Genomic DNA, 22471 nt, shown 5'->3' on the forward strand with positions numbered 1-22471 from the left:
GACTCATATGTCCAACCAGAAATTCCAAAAAAGCAAGATATGAAAGGTTCAGTAGCAAGCTCAAAAACAGATATACGTTTAAGTCTTTACAAAAGAAAACAATGATCTTGCAATGTACGAAATTGGTGGACAGACTGTTTGTTTAGCATTTTCCCCCAAAATAGTCCATGAGAGTAACTGGATAACAGAAAAATCCCAGTAACAGTAAGAAACTACTTATAAGCCATTAACTCACTTCAATCTATAAGAAATTTCTCAGTAAATCTAACATAAACCACAACACTGACTGATCCACAGTGTCATATCTGACAAGACTCTTTTCACCTGTGTATTTGAAAACAAGTTTTTACCCTATTGTTAAATCACTCAGGTTTGAGATGCTAAGTCATAAATTCCCTTTAAAACACAAAAAATTAAAACAATGAGAATAATGTATATCCCAAATACACATTTACATGGAAAAACTGCATTGCTTTGTCTTTACAGATTTTACTAGGGTTCTCCACATCCACAAAACAGTTTGGTCACAGCACTGTAACTACTGGAAGACTCAAAGAAAATTTAAAGTTTAAAGATGAGTTACAACCTTGCCTTTAAATAACATGGTACAAATATTACAGCATGCTAGCTGCCAGAGAACAAGCTGAGGTACTCAAGTGTTCTGCCAAACTTCTTGCTGTTCAGATAAGGAGTAAAGCTCATCGCTGTTTTTATTACAGTATAAGCACTCCAGTACGCCAGCACAACTCCCTAACTTAATACAATGTTATATACAAACAATAAGATTCTTCTCACTAGTATATGAAAACTGCATCTTCTGTCTGCCTCCCCACAAAAGCAATGGAGGCACAAGATACTCCTTCAGCGGAGCAATGGAGTACCTCGTACCATCTCTGCCCTTCCACACTGTATCTAGAGCTAGCAATAGTTTGGCCTAGATCACTACAATAGCTTTATGAAATATTCTTCTACAAAAAAGCATATGTGTGTGCATAAGTGTGTATTTTGGTAAATATTATGCATTTACTAAAATAAATACCTCATTTAAATGAGCATATTCTACTCATTTTCAAAAGGAATCAAAATACCTTATTTTTTAAAAAGCAAAATACCACACACAGAATACCTGTAACCTTGAGATAGAGAGACTGCTTGTTTGTAAATAAAAACCGTCAGAATTCTGTAGGGCTTCTTTTCTATACTCTTCCACTGATTTAAGATGTGTTATACAGAAAAAATTTGTATAAACAGAAGTTACACATCTCCACAATTACTATTCTTCACAAAAATCCAAGGTTCTGGTTGGAGATTTTTGATAGTAAGTTTTAATACAGCCTCCTAAATGTACCCTCCAAAGTTCAATATAAAGATACACATCTTCTACAAGCAGCTGCTTCTCAATTCAATTTGCACAGTTTTTTCATGCTCCACTGGTGTATTAAATGCTGCTGCACTCTGTAGAAGTTTATCTATGATAAACCCAACAGCTGGCTGCTTGCTTCATACTGACCTTCTCAAAATGTTTTAGTACATGTCACCCAAGTATTACAGTATCACAGATTTAAACTGCCATTTCAGTGTGATTGGCACACAAATGGCTCATTTCTTTAACCACCTATATGCGAACTCAGACCTGAATCTTTATTAAAAAAACATACACAAGTCAGTCAAGTTCACAGCTGAAGCAATTTCAGCTGCTTTTAATACCAGTTCTAAATATTTTCCTGCTCATTTATTTAGCTGCACATGTTTTAGAACCTTGTAATTAAGACAAATTGGGTAATCAAAGAAGAATAATCTTCCTTGTTACTTTACCATCCATTTAGCTTGGAGCAATGATGACAGATGTTGATTAGGGAAGAAGAAAAACTCCATACCGAAATAAGGGCAGAATTCATATTCTCCGATAACAGCATTTTGAGAAATAAAATTTCATGAATTCACATTTATGCTTGTGAAACTGAGAGGTTAATGTGAAAAGGCTTCTGCTGAGAAACTAAGCACCTCATTATTTTAATAATTCACTTTCACGTAGGAACAGAGAAATTATTCCAACTTGATTATGAAAAGAAACTGAATAGGTTTGGTTTGTGTAATTTCCAGCACCGATGCATATGGAGAATTTATTTCAAAAAGGTGGTAAGGGGATGGACAGCAATGGCAAGTTAAAGGATTCCGTTACTCAGCAATTCTGCTCTGCTAGTATTTCAAGAAAAGAACCGAATTGGGTTGCACTTTACTGAGTACAATGAAAACATGATGGACATTGCCTGCCACAAGACCCCACCCTTAGCCTGTAGTGTCCTATTACCCTTGAGAATTCAAATTTGTAAATAAATGATAGAAAGAGAGCAAGCACAGAATTTTCACATGGTAGTTAGTATTTGTTTTTTCTATTACAGAGGCTCTATTCATCTGGGAGAATAAACTTATACTTATTCACGATAGCCATATCACATTACCCAAAAGGTAAAAATACAGTAATAACTATAATAAATTATTGTGCTAATGCCCACAAACGCCAAAGCAGGCATGTGCTTCTGCACAGAGAACCAGTATTACAGAGAAAACACTTCCACATCAACCAAAAGCATACCACCATTTTACAAGAAGAAATTTAAGCAATTTTTTAAATGTTGACTGTAGTCTCTATTATGGTTAAATGGGAAATTACATATATAGTGCTTAAACCACCTTAAAGAACACAGGAATAAAAAGGTTGTAATAAAATTTTCCAGGTGATATTGATTCTCACATTTCCTAACTGTTAGACAATTGACTTCAGTCTTTAAAAACATTTTTTCCATATAGCATTATTATTAAAATAGAACAGAGAACTGAAAAGTACAATTTAATTGTGTAACAGCTTTATAAGGGAGATGCACAGACACTGTTGAAGCTAAGACAAAACAGAAATTGAGGATCTGAACCCCAAAAGTATTTAAAAAGAAGCACAACTGCTTCTATGGGGTCAAAATTATTCACTACAAATCCTGACGTACTTGTGTAACTTTTTTTATTTTTTTAAATAGCACAGTATTTTCTTCTACTTTCAGTGTTTCCCCTTTATAAGATGCATATAGAAGACATGAAGTGAAAAAAAGATTTCTTTCACATGCTGTATGTATATCTTTAAAATGCATCTCAGCTACAAATTGAGAAGTTGAGCTCAATGTGTATTGAGTGGAGAAAGGTAGATGCCTCCAAAGATTATTGCTAGCATCTGCATTGAACAGTCAAAGTTCAGTGTTATGAATACCCTAGTTATCTCTTTATTCCCAACACAAACTCAAATTGTTTTTGCTATCAGAAAAAAATACAAACTAAGGGAGAAATGCAAGAGCATGTACAATTTAATCCACAAAACCTGAATCAACTTATGACATTTTAATACCGTATTTACTTTCCTGAAGACAGACAACGCAGTATGTGAAAAAAAGCTTTCCAAACCATCATCCTGAGCTCTGCTGAGCTTTTAGTGATGGCAGGACCAGATCATTACAGTATTAGCAACAGTAAAGTCTGTGTAAAACTGGAAAGCAGGGAAAAAATAAAAATACCAAACAAATACAAAAACCAAAAAACAGCAAACACCGAAGAACTGGGAAAAAGGGGGGGAAAAAAAAAAACACCAACCAGATAAGGGTACGTTTATGCATACATTACAAGACAGCTGTATACGTAAGTGATAACAGATACAAAAGCTTACTAATACAGATGGTAAGATTAAATTTTTACTTCATTTTAACTCACTTCCTAGCTTTTGTGCAAATCTAACTATGGAAGTCTTCACAATGAGTAGGAAAAACCATGAAGACCACTACAAACCAGTGGGTGAAGAAAGAGCAAGGACATGGTTATATTTTGCGATTTACTAGTACAAAAAATGTTGCTCTACAATATACAGCTAAGTGTAAATAGTAATGTGTCTATGAATTTGTATTAAAAAACACAAAAGGTTTTACAGTAACACATGTTGACATTTCTAAATTTTAAAGTACTTGAAGTATATGTACTAATACTGAATATTTAACTGGATTCTTTCCAACTTTTCAATCATCATCAGTAAGATAGAAACATAAACGTCTGCAGAGATCTATCTCAAACGGATACGTTCAAACAGGACTAAGGGACTAAGAAAGCTGCTCTTTCCTCTGAACAGCCTCACCAACTAATTATTGCCTTTCCATGTTAACATGATCAATGAAAAGCTTATGACAGGACTAGCATCTGAAAGCTTTGTATATTACCACACACCTGCAATTTATATAACTGTAAAATGTATGGAAAAAGAACTTAATTGCCATGGTCTTAAAAACAACAACAACAAAAAAAACCAGAAAACCTCATCACCCACCAAAACACAGTAACACTAGCCATAAATTGGACCCTCAATGTCTACATCATAATTTATTTTCCAAATGTGACAGGAATGGAAGACATTACATGAGAATTAATCCACTTATTCTCAAATTAGACCTGAACTCCATCCTAAAAAGCTCATCTCTGGCTGGAAATTATCAGAAGTGAAGCATACTCTCAAAAATCAAGAATATAATTTTCATCATTCCAAATAATCATAATATACTAGGTCTGTCTGCATACCTTTAGCACAACTTCAATAATTTTATTACTTTTTTCCATTTTTTCCACTTTTTTCCACTGCCATTAGTGACACCCAGTCCTTAGCTATCCTAAAAAGAAACATGGAGTTCTCCTCCCACTTCCATCATACCTGAAAGTCACCAGACTTGAGCAGAGTCTGTACAAGTTGCAGTGGTGGTACCTTGCATGAAGCACAATACTACAGAGAGGATGAAGTCTACTCTTCCTTCCTTGAAATGGAGCACATGCTTTGATTTTCCCAATGGCCACTTACTTCTCCCAATCTAATATGACAAGAAGTCTGGAAGGTGTTTTCCCCCTCTGCTGCAGACTTCATTCTTTTTTGGGTGTTATTAACTAAAGAAGAGCACTTCAGTGTTTTGCTACTCTTCAGGATTAACCATGAAAGAAGCACAATACTAGCAAGGCATAAAATGCAGGTTTCTGGCAGCTGATTAAATTGAACTAGCAGAACACATGCTCAGATTCTACAGTGACTGACAGCAGATACCAAACACTACAAGCTCAGTCACCATCAGAGAACCACTGTGACCAGCCACACCAGCTGTCCTTGCTAGAACATAATACTACTATGCAGCAGTGAGGCTCAAGGGACTCAAACACTGCTCTTCTCACTGCAACCTCCAAGCTTGAGCAAATCCAAAACAACTACACAATTTTTCTCTAAGTTTCTGATCCCCAGTCCCTGCTGTCAATAGTTCAAGCCATTGGTTAACTGAGAAATGTCTTTCATGCCATTATCCTTGCAGATGTGTGAACACTGAGTAAGAGTTTACAGAACATTAACTTCCTCTACACAGGAAACCTTTTTGTTTAAATGTAAATTGCATTCCTGATGCAAACAAACAAACAAACAAACAAAAGTTTCTTTTCAAAGACTCCCATCACCTTCACTAATATGTTTTTGTGTTACAAAAGATGCATCACACAAGTAGTTCAAGGAAACAAAGAAAGGTCTTCTAGTATATCCAGTAGAACATCCATATACGTATCACAATACATGGTGACTTCATACTGAAGAACAGGATTTGTCAGTCCCTGAAGTAAATGGTGATCTTTGTTTCACCTAGGTACATCTTTTGCTCATAGGTCCGTAAATCTTCATGTTCTAATTCACGTTAAGACAACACCTTCCTAATATTATAGTGGGCATGAAGAATATTATGAGCACACAAAAAATTAGGTGATTGACTATCCAAAGAGCACCCAACTCAAAAGTGAGGTGAGAGAGAGAGGATATCAACAACAAAGTTTAATTTATGACACTGTCTCCTATAGGAACAGACTAGGACAAAACCCAACCTTTTTAACGTTAAGATGACATCAAATTCAAAACATCACTTCTTCAGTCTTACCTGCCTGCATCAGTCTCCTTGAAGATCCCATCCTGGTTAGGACACAATTCACAACTAGGTGTGACACCACATTTGCATGCATCACAAAACCAAGGTTCCGTGGAATTTTCTGAAGCTGAGCTCATGATAGAGTCACTCTCTCCATCAACACCATAGCAACCTACACAGATGAAAAATGGAAGACCAATATAAGACAAGACAATTGTAGTAGTAGACAGCTGTCAGTTATGATTTCAGCAGGAAACATACATACGTAAACATTCAGAGGAATGATATTGAGAGTCCCAAGAAAGCTTAAGATATTTTTGCAAATATTATCCTTAGTGCAAAATTTACACTTTAAGGAGATATTAATTCTAAGAAGTGATCTATTTTATGTGACCGTATTAGATTACAACTGAAAAAACCAAGAAAAAAATGGCTGGTTTACTTTATTCTTTTAGCAACACTTGGTATTCTTCCAGACTATCCATAAGAAGGGAGGTAAGAAAACAACCAACAAGACTGAGAAGAACTCAAAGCATTTTTTCAAATAAATATTTTCAAGTTAAATGCAACAAGCTAAGGAATTTGTGAGCATCTGCAGGCTTCTGTTGGATATTCCTATCTCTCTCCTTCTCCCTACTCTGAAAATGAACATTATTTTGGGGGGTGGGGAGGGTTTAGAGGTTGATTATGCCAGTAGTATCCAGTCAACAAATATGCACTCCACTTTTCCACTTTGTATTCAGCATCCAAATCAACTAAGAGAATATACACATGAAATAAAAAACACTATTTGCATACTTTAGGGGTTGTAGGACTGATCCTAAAAGACCTTCTATAACTTCAAAACCAAAATACAATTTGCAGAGCAGTTTTGAGACACCACATTGGTGACTGATGAAGTATATTCATTTTTTTTTAAGCATTCTCATTTTCACCTGGTTTTAAATTATGGCTAGACTCAATCATTCAGTTTCTCCGTTCTTCTTTGGCATATCCACTGTATTCTTTATGACTGTTAAGGTGTCTATGCATGCTTAATCACCACAAATTTAGGAAAACAGTATTTTCAAAGTGATTTAGAAGCTTGCTATTTAAATTTTGCACAAGACTAAGACTAGTAGTAGTATTATTATTACAAATGACAAAAAGGAAAATCTTAAAGCTTATCACCACAAAGCTGTATTTCTGTATATGCGACATTTTGAATATTTATGTTATGGAATAAGAGAAAAATATGATGTCATTGTCAATACAACACACAGTAGAGGCTTTAATAAAAGATTAAATTCAGCTATTTGTCAAATACAGTGATCAAGTCAACATTTGTGCTTGCAGAACAGTTAAATTATTGAATTCTGCAATTAAATAGCAACATAATTTTTACTGTGGTTCATTACCCACCGACTGTAATAAAATACCAACAGTGCTCTAACTCCCCTTGTGACAGAAACAGAGGTTTGCATAAAAGACTAAAACTACATTCAGGAAATAAGCAATAATACTGTAGGAACCATTTAAGAAAAATAGTCTTCTATTACAGAATGAGGTTCATCAATAAGAATTAAAATAAGAAGCCAGAATGTTTCTTTTAATTATAAAAGTATTCCAGAATCAAAGGACAAGTAAGGTGCAGAAGTGCATTAACAGACGAGTTTCATTAGGTATATATAAAAGATCATATAGTTCACACATAAGGTAACTCCATTTTCTTTATAATGTGGTATCAGGTTTAAGTAGTATTCCGGAAAGTCATTTTTTAAGTTCTAATAGCAAAGTCTTGAATACACGCCAGTAAAGCCGCTTTTAAGCAATTACATTAATGTACAAACACACAGCCCATTATCATAGAGTTGATGAATAATTAAGCTTTTTATAATTCCTTCAGACTTAAGATACTAATGTTTTCCTAAATATACTTATTAAAAATTACCTAACATTATAGAAGCAGTAATACTGTCATCAATCCATATGGCAAAATAAAATCAGTTTCTTTCAAACACTGGTGCTTGTTCACCAATTGAAAGTAATTAGATTTGCTTTTCTAACCTAAGTGCTATCAGTCTGCTAAAATTAGAATGGTGACTTCCCTTCATTCTCACATAGTTGCCTTATTGTACTTATCAGTCATTTATACCCAATTTTTTTAACCTTCTTCCTAGAATCATAGAATCATTTCAGTTGGAAAAGACCTTCAAGATCATCGAGTCCAACCATTAACCATGGCCCCCAAACCATCTCCTGGAGTACCCTGTCCACTCGCTTTTTGAGTACCTCCAGGGATGGTGACTCAACCGCTTCCCTGGGCAGCCCATTCCAATGTTTGACAACCCTCTCAGTAAAAAAATTTTTCCTAATATCTAACCTAAATCTCCCTTGCCTCAACTTGAGGCCATTTCCTCTCGTCCTATCTCCAGCCACCTGACAGAAGAGACCAACACCCACCTCACTACAACCCCCTTTCAGGTAGTTGTAGAGAGCGATAAGGTCTCCCCTCAGCCTCCTCTTTTCTAGACTGAACAGCCCCAGATCCCTCAGCCGCTCCTCATAAGTCTTGTGCTCAAGGCCCCTCACCAACTTGGTTGCCCTCCTCTGAACACGCTCCAGCAACTCAATGTCTTTCCTGTAGCGAGGGGCCCAAAACTGAACACAGTACTCGAGGTGAGGCCTCACCAGTGCCGAGTACAGGGGAACAACCACCTCCCTGCTCCTGCTGGCCACACTGTTTCTGATACAGGCTAGGATGCGATTGGCAAATGAAAATGACACATGTGCTGTAATTATTTCCATCCTTACCATATGTGTTGACATTAGACATTGTTTCTATAACAATACAAATCTAGGTCCTTTTTTCAAGTAGATAAAAAAAAATTGTCTGGATTTTTAACCAAAATTTTTTGTCCCAATTTGTACATAAGTCTTAGTGACAGCTTTAAAGAGTTTAAGATCTCTAACAGATAAGGAGGCATTTACTCTTTTCCCTAACTGCCATTTAGCAAAAGCTAAACACCATACTGTTACAACTAGCAAAAGAGGTGGTCATTAGCTGGAGAAAATAGACTAGATTACCATTAATCATTGCTTATAAATACATTGAAACAATCTTGTCCACAACAGAGCTGAAGAAAAGGAAATCCAGCCCATAAGACTGTCATTGACTTGCTATACACTGCCAAATAAAGCTACAGAATCAAAACTGCAATACAAAACCTTGTTTGCTATGAAAGCACATAAGCAACAAAAACGCTGCACTCAGTGGTAGCTTTTTATACCCACATACATCAGATTGTTACCTTTAACCACGAAGGAAAAAAACTTCAGTGCAAGGTTTCAGAGAAGGTATTTTGTAATTGTTCCTGACTGAGTAGTGGCATGGACCAACTCCAGTATGCTCCAAAGTAAGTCTGAACTCTACATAACGTGTCTGGAGAGTTTACTTTCTAGGAGGAGTTAGGACTAATGTATACAAATAGTGAAACGAAACTCAGCGTTATTAGCAATACTTAAATAGGTAATTAGGTAATGCATCATAAATAATTTGCACTCAAGTCTTAGGACCCAACAGCTGAAGTTTAAATTTTATCTAATAGTACTTAACAAAATGAAGAGCTGAGTCCCAAAATTAATTGGAAACCACTTGTTAAGCTGTATTTTTTGTTAAGGATAAGCAAGTATTTTAACCCAGAATTTTTCTCATGTTTGCTATAAAGGGTCATTTGCTGCTTTGGGGCTGTTAAGCGCTAACAAAAACCAAAGGAGAGATCATATTTCATCAATGTAATATCCATATGGATAATACAAATCTGTTGAACAGCTGTATTCATGAAATGTCTGTAAAGCTACAAACTCTAAGTAAGATTACAAATCTTGCATGTGGTTCTGACACCAAAAATCAATATGTATATGAAGAGAATTAAATGCCTTTAAAAAACTAGTAGTGAAAGTTCCTTGCAGGCCAAAAATACATAGTGAAGCAAAAAATTACTAATAGCTCGATTTTTAAATAATAAACCTTTCATGATTCAAAAACAGCAAAATAACTCAGAACAAAAAATAATAAATGACAAAATACATTTGTCCTGATTTAAAGAACAACAGATAATGATGTCATTTGACATTAAGATGCCAGATGTGTACAGAAGCAGATGTTATGTTTGTTTTTCAAATGTACAAGGAAAAAACCCCACTTTATTTCACTTCAATTGAAATATGAAGGCAAAAGCAGTTTCAGAACAAAACTCTATTGTAGAAATATAGCAATTTTGCTAAAACTTTGAATTTCAGCCCAAGTAATTATTTCTGGAACAACAAAAAGCTAAGATCATTATAGCATTCACCTGGGATGTGAAAGAGTCTGAAGTCTCTGCCCACTCCAAACCAGAGCAAGGATATTAATCTATTCTCCCCAAACCAGTGCTCTGATCACATGTGGTAGTTATTCCAGAATAAATACCTCAGTCTCTTCTGTGAGTTGCTCCACTTTTTATATAAAAACATTACTGTATTTATTGTACAAGATGTCTACTAATTCTGCAGCCTAACTGCAGCAGGTCTAAATTGTTCCAACGTACTGAAAAACAAAAAAACTTCAGTTCCTTACAGTTTTTCAATAAATGGAAATCTACTTTCTGATTATTAACTAGCAACCATAATGAAAACCCTGGCAAAGCTGAGGAACGCTGCTCACCTAGTAAGCGTCTATAGTGTCAAAATTAAAAAAAATAAATTTTCAAAATTTCTCAATATACTGACTCTATTTCATCTCTTGTTATCACAAGTTGCAATACTAACTGCCAACAGAAAAATTAATTTGGTCAGATTAACATCAAGTTTTTAAACAACAGAATGCTATACATACCTTGTCAAAATTTAGAATCGTGGATAAACAGATAACCAAAGATATTCAACCAAGCAGATGTAATTAATTTACACTAATGAAAAAGATGAACTTGCAGTTCTAGACCACACTTTCAGCAGCTTTCCCTTTCCAATTTCAAGTAACCTTATAACAGTCATGCTAAGGGATTTATATTACCCTTAGTAAGTCGAAACTGGGGAAAAAAAAAAGTGTTTTCTACTGCACGGCTGTAATTGAGTTTTTGTGTATTAAATCAGACCTACAGTACAAAATGCACTTGATAAAAAAATCTAAACGCGCTTTCGTCCAAAGCTGTCTGAAAAGTTACAATATATAGATCAAGAGTTCAAAGTTTTTAAAAACAGCTGTATTTTTATATTTTTACCACAGTAATATTCTTTTATCTGTAACAGACAATTACCTCTTTAAATATATCATTTTAGGATCCTTAAAACCGCCAAGTACAACAAAGGTTCAACTTATTACTGTCTGCCTTCTTTTCCTATGCTGAAAGAATTATTTTTGTCCTATTAACAAAAATTTTAAAAAACATTATTTTTATGACTTCTTAAAATGCATAGACATGCAGATATGAAGCTGCCGCTTGATAAATTATTCCATTCTAGTATTAAACAGTTAAGCTGATCATCAAGAAAATGTGGTCCAATCCAACTTTCCTGTATGAATTGTTGGGAATTGCTGCTGTTGGAACAAAAAGCAATGTAAGGGCTCGCTACAAGTAAATCTCCCAAGCAACATCAGGAGGCAATCTTTAGGTTCTTTCTAAAAGCGTTGCAGTTGTGTGAATGTGTGACTACTTAAGGATTGAAAGGACAACAGAGGAAAGGATACACATCTTGTAAACAACATGTTTGGTTTCAGTTATTATCACTGCACCTGTGACCTATCCAGCATTAAGTCAACCACCCAGCCCTTTCACTGGAAAATATATGAAGAAAACAAAACAACTTTTAAACACTTTGCTTAAAACGCATGTTGCCTTCCCTTAATGTTCACAAAAATTCAGAATTTTGGACCTTTAGAATTCACCCAAGAGCCCATTTTCAACTAAATTTCATTAAATCCTCAGGTTCGTATATTCTTAGATTACTGTATCACAACTCCATGTCTGCCACCTCCTTGAATACCTCTTACACTAAACAATAAAACTGGTTTAATAGAATATTAACATATGAATTTAAACACATGAAAGTCAAGAAGTTTAAACTCTCACATTTACTGTTCCATAAATGGCATCTATGTATTATGATTACAGCCAAGCTGTCTATTGAATGTACGTCATTTTATACAGAAAACAAACTTTTTTTATTCCCTGATTCTAAAAGTCACTGTACTCTGTCAATAGCTTATTTTTTATGTGATTGTCATTAAAATGAAATTGCAAACACTTTAAAATGCTACCACTAAAACAATTGTTCTGAAATTTATACCACTGAGTGAAATGGGAAAAGACATCTAATTCTTGCCTTGGCTGCATCTGTTCCTCCATTTCTCTAGCAGGGTAATTTTTTGCCAGTCAGACAGAATATATGCATATGCTGACTACACCTACATATACTCTGAAACATGATCTTATTATAAAGATCATGAAAACATGAACTTTAAGGTAAACTGTAAGTTTGCAAAATTAAATGCTGTGAGATCACAGTATTCAGAATATGTTACATTCAATCCTTAATTGGACCAACAGTTTAGAATAAAGACATTAATCAGTTCACGCATCATAAATTCAGAACAGTATTTTTATTTAGTAAATGGAGAGTACTAAAGTACATCATTTTGCAAAATGAATTTTTATACCAGACAGCAGCAGACCAGGGTAAGCAGCAAAATTAAAATGCAAAAACGTTTTACTACACTGTAAAGCATATGGTGACTACACTATTGCTTTTAGCAAGAGAAATTTTATTTCCTGTCATACAAATCACAGTAAAGTAAGAAACAAATAGAGGGGATGGAAAAGAAACAGCTGGAAAAATGTAGAACTTCTCCCGTTTCATTCACAGCAACTAACCCAAGGGCAATAGCTGGCAAGTGTACTACCTACAGTTATGGCACATGCTATGCTAGGCACCAGACATTTTCTTCAGACACACTGCTATCAATATGTCAAAAAAACTGACACCACAGTTGGTGGTGCCCTGCTATTACAAGATCTTACCACAAAAGCGTTTATCCAAAATGACAGTGCCTGAAGAAGATTTTTAGAAAAAGAAATGAGAATTATCTCCACACAGAAGTAAACACTTCAAAAAGCAACTGTACTATTACACATTCTCTACGGAAGATTTTTTCCCCTAGCAATGTAAACATTTTTCTTTTTTTTTTTTTTTTGGGGGGGGGGGGAGCAGAAATTGGTTGGTATGTGAAATGAGAACAAATTTTTAAATGATGGACTTATAAATTAATTACAGGCTATTTGGACATATAAGATGAATGCAAAGTATAAAAGTGGGTATTAAATTAGCATTATATGTATGCTACTTACACAGTTTTAGAGGCAGTTACAGCTTTCTGTCATTTCGAACAAGTTACTTGTTCCACCAAGTTTATAGATTTTTTGGACATATGTCTGCAGAGCAAAGATAGCTTTTGGACAATTGATGCAGGCCATGCAGGTGATATGAACATCACACAGCAAATAGTTGCATTGGAAAAGAAACTGAATTTCTAACAACCTCAAAACTTGTCAGTAAGGCAAGTAGAAGTGTTTATTAGGGGTCCATGACTCCAGGTCTGAAACAGAATCCCCCTCTAACTCTTGGCTATGTTGCTGTGTTCCACATGAGCACTGGCAGAGTTGCTCCCATGTGAGTTATCGCTGCTCTTTTCCCATGGAAGACCTCATGTAATAGTTGATTAACACAAGCAAGCAAACCAAACTGAACACAAATCATGACGAAACAGGCAGCCGCTGCACCAGGTACTCAAAAGGAAAAGGTGCTAGTACCAAGTACCCAGGTACACAAGTAATGGAGCAGTATGCACAGCGATAAGCTACCTTGTGCTAGAAAAGCCAAAACTTACCAGAGCAAGGGAGAATGGAGTTCTAGATCCTGCCTGACTTAAAATGCAAGACAGCATTAGCATGCCCTCTGAAAGAGGGTAACAGATTCTTGCCAACAACTATGCTAGCATGCAGCCACTTAGGGATTGCAACTGGAAGGCTCACCTTCAGGAGAAGGGGCCACACTATCGCATGGAACCTGCCCATTGACCAGCAGCTACAAGTAGAGCAAGAGCTTCCCCCAGGGAAGGAAGGGAGCCCTAGCATCCAGAAGAAGTAGGCTCGACTCAAGGGCAGCATTTTCACGGCTGGTGAATAACTTCATATTAAATACAGAGGCAGCCACCATAGAAAAACCTTTTCCAGTCACCTGAAAGGTTCTGTGGCAGACAAACTTCCACTTCAGCAGAGCACAAAGGCACAAGCCAAGGGTATAAGACCCCTCCCTGTGAAGTAAAACAGTTTCTGTAATAGTCAACAAGGAGAGAGAAAATAAGGTCTTCAGGAAAAGAACAATCAAATCACCAATATCATCATTATGTGGGTCCCTGGGTAGGACACCAGTAAAGTGTGAAAGGAGTGCACTTCCATCCAAATAAATATCTACAGTGCTACAGAAAAGTAGAGAAAACATATCAATTTATAATAAACTTGAAATTGCATACAAAAACTATGAAGAAAAACCCTGAGCTATTCCAGCAGCTTTGTTTGGGCATTTCAGGATAACAGGCATCTTGGGTTTGAGACTCTAGGGAAAAGACAAGTGCTAAGTATCAAAATTAGTTCACAAGAAATGGATGTATTATTCTACCCAACTGCAGGCAAACGCAGGTAAACATCACTGTATCGATTTCTATCCAATTCATAAATAGGAGCCTCTTCGTTCAATACTGTGCTAGAAACTGCATTTTCTGAAAAACTCAAAAGCTCATTAGAACAAATTTCAGGACACAGCATGGTGTCTGCAGCCACAGCAATCTACCTACAAAAGGAAACCTGCAAAAATAAAACAAATTATTGGATTCCTATGTGTTTACAAAACAGACTCACTTATTACTAGGACACATTTTTCAGACTACAAAGCAGCTGTCCATAAGAGTACAAAGGACTTCTTATAATACAGCCTATGTCAGTGATCTGGGCACACAGTTATGAGGTACAGATCCAAGCCAATGATATTAAGAGTAAACCTTGCCTCTATTAACATTTAAAAAAATAATTCTCAAGGTTGCAAGCAACGTTTATATGATTAGACAGTAATTATTTCTTCACCTACTTCTCAATTTATTTTTGGAAATCACGTGAGTTGAATGATTAAGACAACAGGAACAAAAAGTAATTGCTGCACTGCATTTTGGTTTTCACTGCAACTCCTTTATGATAGTCTGTGTCTTCATTTATTACTCATGCATTCAGAAGTAATACAATGAATCAATGACCACTGGGCAGGAGCGCAGAAATCTCCAAGTTATTGAACATATGTATACATAAGATCACTGAATCAAACTAAAGCTTCAAAGGTTCCAAATTTTTTTACAAAATTTTGACGTGCTGCAATTATTTAAACAAATTACTGAAGAAAGCTCCAATTTAAAATAGTACCTGCTCTTACTTACCATTATAAAATATCAAAGTACAAAAAAATACACTGAAATAAATGTCCATTTCTACTTAAAACTATATTCATGTATTTACAAATTGATATACATATCTAGCAATGAAACATACACATAAAACGTCAAGTAAACTTCCAAATTGCATTTACCATAGCTTTGAAGTTCAGCTTGTTGCTGGGGAAATTTACATTTTTACCACAGTCAATAATTACTTTCACCTACACAGCTTTTTTTTTTCCCTAAGACTTCACCTATTCAAACAGAACTTCACAACTGCTTTACATATGCTTTTAAGTATTTATTATTAAAATAAATTGTAAAGAACTAAACATTTAACCATAAGTGTGAAAAATTAACTAACATCCATACTCAGTTGGCTTGTACAGACTGTAGAACTTACCAGAAAAAACTAGCAATTTAAATCTTCTGAATTAATCTTTTACTTTGTTCTAATAGCAACAAAAGAAACATACACATTGTACTCTTTATATCAGTGGGACTATAGGGAATCTTTGCCTATAACACTTCAAAAAGAAGAATGGCAGCAATTACTTCTAGGCTGATTTTGAACTACTAAAATTCAAGTGACTTTTGAACTATGGAACTATTTTCCTGTGGAGGAAAGCCAGCTATAATCTTACCTTTTGTAGGGACAAAGGTTTAGTAAACTAAAGAAAATGAGGAAGTGATCTTTTGGAGATTTTTAAGGCACTCCTCTGGAATAAAAAAGAAATTTGCCATCATTTTATTCTAAAAAGGCAGGAGATCATTTTTCTACCATAATCATTCTGCACTTTAACATGACTAAATGTACAATCCTTAAATAAATTTTACAGAAGAATCTTCAGGGAGCTCCACAGCTTGAGGGTTTAGATGTATTGACTGTATGTAATGTTTGGGGAATTCTGAAACAGGCATTCATAACTATCAGCAAAAGACACTTTCATTCCATTTTTCTTTTCTCATGAGTTAATAGTAGGCTGTGCTGGGGGAAAAAAAAAGAAAAAACTATCAAGATTCTATAAAACTAGCTTTTAGTACCTTACTACATCTCAAATCAAATATATTCTCCACATTACTTTCCAAAAACTTCATGGACACAGAGGAAGGAATTCTGCAAGCATACCAAGACACTTAAATTTAGGAGTCTAACACTTGTTATAGTCAAGGAAGACCCAACTAATGCCCTCAAAGGCACCTAGAGCATGATTCAGCTCATCATAAATTAGGTCAATTAAATCGCTCTCCATTGACGGTACTGATTAGCTCTTCAAAGGACCACAACAGGAGTTCAGGAGTTAGAGTACATGTTAACACTTAACATAAGGCATCTGAACCTGAGGACAGAGATTCCATCCTCAGTTTCCTAATTAATGTTAAGCAAAGAACTGAACTACAGTTTGATGCATGAAAAATACTGTTTTGAAAAAATTTTCAATCCAGTATGAGAAAACAAAAGGGGAGCAGGGGATTCATAAAAGCACTTCCTACCTGAAAAGGCATGCTAAGCAGCTCCAAAAAATTTTAAACCGAAAGGGAGTCACATAAATTAAATAAATGCCTTTTACGCTTTTCAATAATGAAAGTCTACCTTCTTTTCATTTCAAGGACTGAAGTAGCCTATCTCATTTTCCTGGGAAACCTTAAAAAAAAAAAAAAGTGAAGCCCTGAAAAGGTACAGGATATCAGAAATGCTAAAAAAACCCAACCAACCAAAAAAACCCCAAACCACAAACCTGATTAATGAAGAAAAAACAGGTTTTGTTTTTCAACAAAATAGGTATGCCTCTCTGTGTCAGTATCTACCCTACCTTCCATACTCAAGAGCAGTAACACACGATACAGCCTCACCTTCCATGTAAGGCTGTTAAAATTCCATACGCTTACCTCAGAATTATTGCAGAAGTGTTTCTTTAAAACCAGACCTCCTACATTTATAATACACACACAGACCAGATTTTGAAGGTATTAGCAAAACAGTGATTTGAGTATGTTTTAACTTTAAAATTTCCCCATCTCAAATTGTCAGTGAAAATTATGAGAAAGTTCAAGGCTAGCTGTTTTCACTTATAACTAAATGCCATGGGCAATTCCTTTCTCTCCTCCTCCCCATCTCTCTGCCTTTTTGGTACAGCAAAAATACATGTAGAAACCCTTTCCTTTTAGAGGACCTCCTATTCTCATGATCTCGTATCTCAGTTATGGAATCAAATTCATATACTGAAATAGGTAAGACAAAAATACATTTAATATAATATCCTAAAGCCCTGAAAATACAAGTTATAGTTCCAATATTTGCAGACTATGATTCATTATATAGGTATCTGTAGACCATGTCCTGTCCCGTAGTTGCTTATATTTGCTTTGCTAAAGTTAGATAGATGTGTCACCACTAAAAAGGATCCATGTAGCATTACAAAAAATTATCTACCAGAGGTTAAAGGCTGCTTTTTTTTGTTTTGATGAAAGCAAGTCAAAATTTTATTAAAAGCAAAGCATGTGCTTTTTTTCCGCAATGAGAATGAAGGGTTGTATTACCTTCATGCACTGTTATTCCACAGTTGTCACACTGGATTATTTCATCAGCGTCTTCACTGTTATCTCCAAGACAAACGCAACAAATCAAAATATGGTCCATTTTCTGGGAACTCCAATTCTGAGACTTCTCAAGGATCAATGAGTCCTAATATTGAAAAATGAAGACACATGGATTATGGCAGGAATTTAAATTTTATTTAAAACAAACAAAAGATCTGTTATTTGCTCAATTTTTGAACAACAAACAAAGATGGAAAATTATTTTCACGAGACTAAAAGCTTCTTTGTTATCAAAACATACAAACACTGTTATCAAAACATACAAACACTTCATCCACACATACAGGAGCTGGGAGAAAGGATGGATACAATCCAATCTCAATATACCTACAGATCTATTAAGAACCAAAGGCCAGGGAAGGGTCTTGTTTCCTCAGACAGAAACATGTATGTCTTTAAAACATTTATGTTCTACAATAGGAACAAATACACATACCTAAGAAATCATTTAAAAGCAAAAAAAAACAAAAAAAAACAAAAAACCAACCCAAACCCAAAACAAAACCCCACCAAGGCCAAAGGTGACCTTCAAATGTCCCAATATTCAGAAAACTTGCTTCATTTTGTTGTAACTTGCACCTTCCAAAAAAAGTGATCTGAACATGGATCTGAAAAATCTGAAAATAAACAGCCAAAACAAGCCTGCCAAGTTTTCACTTATGTAAAATATAACTAATTATCAACTCAGTTCTATTTTGTTGTAATGCAAATTTATATGTCTCTATGCAAAACCATATGATTTATTAAAACTGTAACAACTTATTTTCTTCTGATTATATACAGGAGTAAGGATTTGCAGAACAAGTAGATTGCTCTGTTTTGGCAACCTTCAATGTGAACTACAGATAAAAAGAACGTGGCTTTTAACAGGGAATTTCTCTAAGGACAGAGAGACAAACCAAATAAAAGCTGTATGCAAATTTAATTTTTTTCATAAACACCATCTAGGCTTTTTAGTATTTTCATTGTGAGATACAGCTACTGTCTCTTCTGCAAGGTTTCATGGCTTCCATACATTTTCTTTTTTTTTTTTATACTAAAAGCAAACATTGAGCTTGAACTACCTTCATTGGTGATATGAAGGCATATAGGGAAGTGTGAAATTAGGCACACTAGTAAAAAACAATCATTGCAGTATAAAGAAATAGTAATAGTTTCAGAACAGAGGCTGACAGTTCAAGCCTAAATGGCATCCATTTAAAATATCAGAGATCTGAGAATATTCCAAAACTGCTGTGGTAACCTACCAGGAGAGGGAGGAAAAAAAAAAAAAAAAAAATTAAGGTGGAAGATGCCCTCTGAAACATCTTTTTCTCATTCTAACCTCCCATTTATGACATAAAACACAGCACCAATACTATGCCTGTGTAGCCTAAGCAGATAAAAAGTATCATGAATGCTACCTGAAGTAGGTATTCTTCCTCAAGGATGTTCAATTCTCACACTAATCTATGGAATTATTTCATGATAGTCTCTCAATCTGATACAGTAAGTATCCACACAAAATTTTCAGTGAATCGTTAATAAAGTGTCTTTGTACTTTAGGTTTATCTGGACAGGTATTTGGAGGTTAAGGGGGGAGAAACTTTGCTTGATTTTAGAGCAAGATAAAGGGGTAGAATAACCTTACCACCTAAAGCTGGGCTCAAATAGTTTACCTCAAGTAATAGAGGTGGCTTGTTACAATGTTTTTGACCTAGGAAAGGTCAAACACATACTTCTAGCAGTTAGGAAAGGCTTCTGGATCTCCCATCCATTTTCTCTAAACAATGAAAGGAAACATGACCTATAAGAAAAAAAAAACGCAACCCTCATCTAGAAGTAAAAATGAAAGATTATACAACCATTCACACAGTCATGCTTGCTTACAGGAAGGCAACTAATCGTGAAAAATACAAGATTCTCTGCTACAGAGTTCAGACTTAACAGAGCATTTCTTCCAACATCCTACTTTTAGGTCAAAGTTGCAAGGCATTTTGAGGAAAGCAAGAAACTTGCACATTTTTTTCAAAAATACTGTGGCCCATCATTACTCAAAATACCCACGTTTAGCTCACCATTCACACTACAGATAGGAAAATAGCAGTAGATACTCCCTAACTTTGGCAGATTAATTGTGCAATGGCACAGGCTTCTCAGATGCATCTCGCAACTCTACAGAAATCAGCTTTTTCTGACAGTACCTTTGACTGTTATTTGGCTTCACTAACAGAAGTTTAAAAGAAATTTGCAATCTCTACTGCTACAGAAGCCCAAGGTCTGGTAATTAAAAAAAAGAAGAAAAAACCCCAAAACTATTACTTTAAATTAAATAAACAGAATTGCACTGTAGGAACAACATTGAAGTAACACTATAGGCAGTGATAACATATGTAAACATGGGCAAAAAAAAAAGAAACAAGCAATGATGGAAGGGCATCAAATTTGGATCTAGTCTTAGTATCCCCCTTCATTATGGTTTACCTTACGTGAAGACAGCCAACAGGTCAAACAGAGCAGCAGAATAACTTAATTTTCTATGCAGACACGGAGAGGGAGGAGTGGTCTGGAACATATGCTGCTCTCCTCTGCTTAGTCCGTGTAAGTACCTGAAAGGCCCCATCCCAGAAGCTGACCCTACTTGCCTAAAGCATAGGAACTTTTACATAGGGATGATAACTGCTGCCAACTCCTGAACAAGTCCTGTTCCCTACCCTAGCGACAGAAAGTATTTCAGCTGAATCACTATGTAATTCCCATTTCTGTGGTGTTAATGAAGAAAGTGAGCATTTCAAGCTATATGCCTATATACTTCTCACTTTAAAGGAATAAAAAAAAAATTAAAAAATAAAATAACCACCTCACTGAGAACAGAATAATCCCATAAAGTGGTAGCAATTATAAAAACAGAAAAGCACCATTTATCTACTAATGATGCTTGAGCCTAAAAAAGAAAGCTAAGTTTGTATTCTGTGCTTAATACAGTAGAAGAGCACATAGTATTTCATTACAGCACAGGTTAAAATACTGTATATGCAGACCTCAAAATATTTTTGTAAAATGTGGAAAAATAAAATAAAAATCACAGAGAAACAAAAACCAAACAACCTCCCTCCCAACATTCCCCCCCCCCAATATCCACCCCCAAAAAGTCAGTAAAGGAAAGACAGAATGCATATTAAGGACACTACAACATGTTCAGAGTTAATTACCTGAACATTCTTTCATATATTAATTATGCATCCAGACATCTGGTTTTCTAAGAACTTGGCTTCTGCAGTATAATGAGACTTGTCTGCTAGACAGGATTTTTTACTTTTTTTTTACTATTTTAAAATATTGTAGTAGTGGAGAGTATACTGTTATAAAGCAGTTGAGTATCAATCTAAAAATTACAGTCCATAATCCAGTCTACAGATACTCACTGTTGCAAGACTTCTGTTAAAAGACCTATTCTTAAATAGTACTTTGCTCTACATGAAGTAAAGATAAATTATCAGTTACAAAATTATAATTTGAACTTCAAATTTTCAAATTTTGATTTTATCTTTTGATCAATGTCCTAAATCCAAGGCAAGAACAGAATCTGAGGTCCATGCATATTCAGAAGCTTCACAAAAGATACATCAGAGACAGCTCTGGGTTTCTGAAACAGGCCTAATTTTTCAAGTCAATGGAAATTATGGACATATTCAAGAACATATCCCTAAGAATGTAGACTCACATCTCCATTCTGATATAGGAAACAACTCTGAAAGAAAATTGCCTATCTCTATTTGAAGTTCTGATCATCAGTATTGGTGGAGCACTTTCAGCTCCTGAGCCAAGAGAATACAGGTAACAGCACTAGAATTACAAAGCTAGACAATGGAAGAAGATTCCTATACAAAAAGTAAAAAAACCCCCAGAATTATGCTTTTCTTTTTTTCCCCAATCACAATTATTACTAGTAATTAAAACAGCACAGCTCACTTGCAATCATCCATATATATAATACATAACAAAGTATCTGAAAAGGAGACAACTGATTCTTCCAAATACTGTTTAGTTCCCTGTCATTTTACACATTAAAATAAAGATTAAATGGAACAGCAGAACTTTAAATAGTGTCATACCACTATCATTTATCAAATGTTATGTTGACATTGCAATTATTTCCTGAAAATTGAATGTAGATTTTACAGCAATGCTTTTTACTTTGTTCAAAATTTTGCTACTGCAGGACATGAAGTCAACCACCCTGACAATCTAATATTTTAATTTTTCCACAAGCACAACCTTCGAGGCAACTGTAATTGTGCATAGGAAAAAAAGTTGCATTATTAAACACTTACATCATTTTCACATTCTGCGGTCAAAAGATATTTAATATAATAATAGTTCCCAAATGCTTTTTAGTACTGTAAGAAATTAGTTCATTTGTGAG

At 35.1% G+C, this 22471-nt stretch overlaps 1 protein-coding gene across 1 annotated transcript in view; it reads right to left on the reverse strand.

Annotated features, from left to right (window-relative positions):
• The window catches only part of PHF14 (PHD finger protein 14), a 168581-nt gene that overhangs the window by 133641 nt on the left and 12469 nt on the right, over positions 1 to 22471 (reverse strand). The window contains exons 4-5 of the mRNA XM_052801334.1: positions 18007 to 18151; positions 5982 to 6141 (exon numbers count right to left, since the gene is read on the reverse strand). Of these exons, the coding sequence (XP_052657294.1) occupies positions 5982 to 6141; positions 18007 to 18151 (305 nt within the window). The remainder of the gene's footprint in view (positions 1 to 5981; positions 6142 to 18006; positions 18152 to 22471) is intronic.

This window comes from Harpia harpyja, chromosome 1 (genome assembly GCF_026419915.1).
Source record: "Harpia harpyja isolate bHarHar1 chromosome 1, bHarHar1 primary haplotype, whole genome shotgun sequence".
Lineage (NCBI taxonomy): Eukaryota > Metazoa > Chordata > Aves > Accipitriformes > Accipitridae > Harpia > Harpia harpyja.